The sequence below is a fragment of the Dendrobates tinctorius genome, unplaced genomic scaffold (assembly GCF_039654945.1).
Source record: "Dendrobates tinctorius isolate UK_male_01 unplaced genomic scaffold, ASM3965494v1 ptg000145l, whole genome shotgun sequence".
Classification (NCBI taxonomy): Eukaryota; Metazoa; Chordata; class Amphibia; order Anura; family Dendrobatidae; genus Dendrobates; species Dendrobates tinctorius.
In genome coordinates this window covers 16,206,751-16,212,285 of record NW_027361812.1, presented here as the reverse complement: position 1 = coordinate 16,212,285, position 5,535 = coordinate 16,206,751, and the positions used below count along the sequence as shown (strand labels likewise).

General features: G+C 39.8%; 1 protein-coding gene across 1 annotated transcript; it reads right to left on the bottom strand.

The window, feature by feature from the left end:
* Window positions 1-2,506: 2,506 nt before the first annotated feature.
* LOC141049539 (homeobox protein Hox-D3-like) lies at window positions 2,507-5,238 on the bottom strand. The gene is made up of 2 exons (XM_073546080.1): window positions 4,648-5,238; window positions 2,507-3,657 (listed from the first exon to the last, which is right to left on the bottom strand). The coding sequence occupies exons 1-2, from the start codon at window positions 5,072-5,074 to the stop codon at window positions 2,921-2,923; spliced, it is 1,164 nt and encodes a 387-aa protein (XP_073402181.1). The 5' UTR covers window positions 5,075-5,238; the 3' UTR covers window positions 2,507-2,920.
* Between the last annotated feature and the right edge of the window lie 297 nt (window positions 5,239-5,535).

The window sequence follows — 5,535 nt, the reverse complement described above, 5'->3', positions numbered from 1 at the left end:
ACGGGTCCCTGTCCAGGACTCTCATCTGTTAGGCTCAGTCCTGAGTGTTCACAGAGAACATTGATCACTCTGGAGAGCTAGTGACTGTACACTGGACATCTCACTGCAGTCAGACCTGTGTAATGCTTCATGCTCCCTGTGGTGGCGCTGCTTGTACTTTGGATTCCCAATGTAGTGTGTGTCCCCCCCCCCCACACACACACAGATTAGTGGCTGGAGGTTCCAGTGACTCGTAATCAGTTTATCATTTACCAGAACCTTCTCAGTAAAAGGGACAGTAGATGGATGGATGGATAGATAGATAGATAGATAGATAGATAGATAGATAGATAGATAGATAGATAGATAGATAGATGCAAAGTCTGGGGGCAAAGTCTCCCAGTTACATACAAGTCCTTGTTATATTTAGAAAAAAATCGTAAGCAGCTCACCATCTCAAGTGAAAAAAATAGTTTAATAGCCCATCATGTGACGTTTCGGCTCCATGTGTGAGGAGAAGGTTCAGACATGCAACCGAAACGTCACATGATGGGGCATTAAACTATTTTTTTCACTTGAGATGGTGAGCTGCTTACGATTTTTTCTAAACATAGATAATTAGATAGATAGATAGATAGATAGAGATAATAGATGAGTAGACAGATAGAGAGAGAGAGAGAGATAGATGATAGATAGATAGATAGATAGATAGATAGATAGATAGATACAGATAGAGATAGATAGATAAATAGAGATAGATAGATAGATAGAGATAGATAGATAGAGACAGATAGCGATAGATAGATAGATAGATAGATAGATAGATAGATAGATAGATAGATAGATAGATAGATAGATAGATAGATACAGTAGATAGATAGATTTATAGATAGACCTTACTAACATCGCAGATTCAGTAATATTGCAGTAGTTCCCATGTAGAGATATGCACCTAATATACACAATTGTCAGAATGATGCTGCCATGAATGTGCCACTCTGGATCCCCCATTATATGGCCTTGTGCAGAGCATGAGCCCATTACCTCGCCCTGTCAGGGTCCTAGTGTGGGTGGAATGATGAGACTGGGCCATCTGATTGCGGCGGAGTCTCAGGCACATGGAGACAGATTTCTGCCCTTCTGTTCCTCCCAGTAAAATTGAGTTAGCTGAGAGCTCCACTTCTAGCCCAGCCATGGAGCGCTCGTTACCATTAGTTCAAACGGAAGCCTGAATTACAGCCAGTTGGACATCCTCCCCCCCAACTAAAAAAAACTCAGAGGCTTCTTCCCATCCTCAGAGTCTAGCCTGATGAAGAGACCTGAGTAGTCTCGAAAGCTTGCAATGTGTTACCATCTTTTCAGTTAGCCATTAAAAGGTATCAACTACTGAGGACTCTCAATCCTGAATATTTTTCCATCCTCAGAGAGAACCTAATAAACGGTTAAACTGCACCCATATACAAGTGGGACAGACAAAAGCCTGAGACAACGTGTACTCACAGGTGGAGACCCTCCAGTATCTACAGCACCAGGTATAGAAAAGTCCTGAGAGCTCCAGTGTCAATATTCAGGCATTATACATAAGAATGTGACCTCCACCCGTGACTGTGGGGGATACACTGCTAGGTATTAAGGTTCATAGCGCAGATCACATAAGATTACATTATATCAATTTATAATATATATACATGTATTACAGTTACATACATATATATATATATAAATACTTATAACCACAAATATATGTAAATACTTATACACACTATATATATATATATATATATATATATATATATATATATTACTTTAACTGTGTTCATATATATATATAATATTCACATCAGAAACATAAAAGAGTTACAACACAAGATGGTAATGTACAGTAACGGTAAATATTTATCAGCCAGGGCTATGGAAATCCTGTCTGACCTGTAATGCTCTAATGTTCTATTTACATAACAAAATGGAACAAACATGAAAGTATTTCCTAAATGTGGCCAGAAACTACAGAACCAGGAAATCCCAAACCTGAGATCTCAGATGTGTAAAAGTTTAGCAGAACGAACTGCAGAAACTGATCAAGCAAGATTGCACCAGGGCTGAATACTAACTTAACATGAAAAGGCTTTAGGGGGCCATGTGAACTGTCCCTGTCCAGATGATTAATGGGGGTGAATTAGGGGTGAAATCCAACCCCTAGCAGGGAAATAACACACACACACACGCAGACAAACTGATTTCAGCAACTTCCAAAATCCCTTTGTCTTCTTAAGTATTGATAAATAAAGACGATCATACATTTATTTGTATTTTTTTTTATTTATTTTATCAAACAGCTAATTCAAACTCTACTAAAATACAGAGAAACTCCGAGAAATCGATTTCGGATCCATTTTGAAATAAAAGAAAAATAAGGAAAAAAAAGATTTTATATCCCTAATAATAAATTAAAACTGAGAACAAGTATAAAACAAACCAACAAAAATAGACACTGGATATTTAACTGATTTAACGCATTATAAATATAGCTTTTTTTTTCTTTATTGTTTCTACTAAAAAAGATTTAGAGAAATTACAAAACCCTGGAAGTCAGTCTTACATAAATACAGTTTAAAATAGAACTAAATTTTAAGGGACCTCCAAGAACTACTAGTCTAGCCATAAAGAGTGACATTCCAGCATGTATAGGCTATGACCTTCCATTCCCAGTGTTTCTGCCCAGGCATAGGAGTTTACACTACAGAGAGGGTAAAGGAGTTTAGTCTAATTAGTTGCTTATGTGGTATTGCTCTTCATGCATAGTCCCTGTATTGTGCATAGTTTAATAAATACATAGGAGATGTAGGGGGGTTGAGGCATACTGTTGGTGGTAGGTTTACATGTTTTTAATGACATAATGGGCCAGGCTAAATTGCCTTTATGTTTCAAAGGGTAGCCAATTCTACAGATGTGTCAGCACTGGTGGCTCCTGGGAACACCCCTGAGGCACAGGATGTATGTTTAAGTCTGTGTAGGTGGGATGTGGATCACAGGGCCCAAGATGGTGTTTGCTTGGTGTCTGTGCAGCACAGCTGTAGTCAATGCTATCTGAAGAAGGATTGGCCATATTGAACATTGAGCAGCTTCCAGACCCATTATCCAGGTAACTCCCTCCAATGTAACTCTGGCTTCCCTGTAATCCAGGGTTGTCATAGCCTCCATCTCCATGCAGTGAAGGGTTGTCATACTCAGAGATCAGGGGCTGGTTATATCTTTTGTGAGCTGGTGGGTTGTCATACAGAGGTGCAGAATAAGCTGTTAGCCCATACATATTACCAGGACTTTTGCTGAACTCGTTGGCCATGGGCACATCATAGCCACTGTCCTCATCCAGGGTGAGGGGGTTGGAGTAAGAGATCAGTGAGGGGCTTCTGCTGGGAGACTGTCCTCCAGGAGATGCTCCCCCACCCTTCCCCTTGTGATCCTTTTTGTACTTCATCCTCCTGTTTTGGAACCAGATCTTTATTTGCCTCTCCGATAAATTGAGCAGTTTGGCCATTTCCAGCCTCCTGGGGCGGCAAAGATAACGATTAAAATGGAATTCCTTCTCTAACTCCACCAGCTGGGAATTGGTATAAGCAGTCCTGGCCCTTTTAGATGCAGAACTTATAAAACTGGTGTCCAAGGAGTTGTCTTCTTCTGGAGAAATTGAAAGAGTGAAAAAAAAGTTTATTGTTTAAAAGTCTGTGATCCACAAACGAAAATGTTACTTTAGCATCTCTCACTAAAATCAGCAACTAATACACTTTATGGAACCTAGCATAGGTTTTTATATATGAGGCATTGTAATCTGTTATCAGCCACATTCCTGCTACACTGCACATAAGACAACGCAACCACAAACTTCTCCGCAGCTGCACCATAGTGCCAGGATCTACTACAGTCATAGAACAGTGGAGAAATGTGAGGAAAGAAAACTGTAGAAGTGTTCGAAAGAATTCATATCCAGCAGCTATAACAGCAGGGTCCACCTAAAAAGATGATAGATAGATAGATAGATAGATAGATAGATAGATAGATAGATAGATAGGAAATAGATACAAATGTATAAAACAGATAGATAGTTTGTTTTTTATCTATCAATAAATATAAAATAGTTGAACAGATATGAACGATAGATATAAGATAGATAAGTATGAGATATATAGATAGATGATAGATATATAGTTAAATAAAATCTTGTGATAGATAACTTGATCGATATTAAATAGATTAAAATGTATAAGATAGATAGATAGAAAGACAAAATCTATAGTAGATAAATAGATAGATAGATAAGTAGATAGATAGATAATAGATAGATGGATAGATAGGTAGATAGATAGATAATAGATAGATAATAGATGGACAGAGATAGTAGATATATAGATAGATAATAGATATATAGTAGATAGATAGATAATAAATAGATAGATAGATAGATAATAGATAGTAGATAGATAGATAAAAGATAGATAGATAGATAGATAGATAGATAGATAGATAGATATGAAGTGCGTCAATAGAGAAATACGATATAGATTTGCCCCTGATGCATTTACACTATTGATGTTACATCTTTCTATGTATTGTAGCCCCCTTCATATATGTGCAGCATGTAGCTCTGGGCTGGGGGTCCCTCTGTGTTACCTGTTGGGGGAGGGGTGGGCTTCTTCTGTTTGGAGTTCTGACGTGTTTCTTTCATCCAGGGGAAGATCTGTTTGGGGACGTTGTTGTTACTCTTGCTGCCTTTCTTGGTGCCGGTGGCTTCAGCAGGCTCGGTGCTGGGCTGGGAGGGGCAGCTCTGGGTGGCAGTGGATTTGGGGTTAGGGGACTCTGAGTTGGGTGACTTCGGTTTCTGGGCTTGTTCTGAGACATCAGACAGATGGAAGTTCATGCCCTTCAGTGAGTGCTCGGTTTTATCGCTAGTTGTGGCTCCTGGCTGCAGACAGTAGGAAGGTTCATAGTCGTTTTCGTTGGCATAAGTCTGGTGCCCAAGGTAATTCATGGCACTGGTGTCCTGAAAGCCACAGCCTGCGAAAGACCCTGCGTTGTCGTAGTAAAGTGACTTCTGCATCTTCTCTGTTCAGTTCAGTCTTTGTGTAATGTGATGAGCAGGTTATCAGAGCTCACACTCAGTGACCCCTGCAGACAATCCTGAGCCTGATCTATAGCTCCAGCATCCCAGCTCTAGCACAGCAGATCTCCCTCCAGTCCAATGGTTCTGTAAAGGGCCCCAGACCTGCTGACACAGAAAGCAAATACAAGAATTAGACTTCCAAAAGAAACACTAAGAACCACCTTCTGACGTCACTGCACCTACTACACTAAAGTTTGGGCTACTTTAAATAAATGTGATTTTTTTTTTCCCAAGTGATAGTAGGTAACAAGAGAGCCTTGGAAAATACTGCGCTTTTCTTAGGACACCATCCACTGCGGTAGGTCTGACATATCCTTCTGGGTTGCAGCCTGAAAGCTGCCACTTTCTGTCATCCCAGGGTGCAGAGAGACAGGAGAAAGACAGGAGCAGAGAAGGGG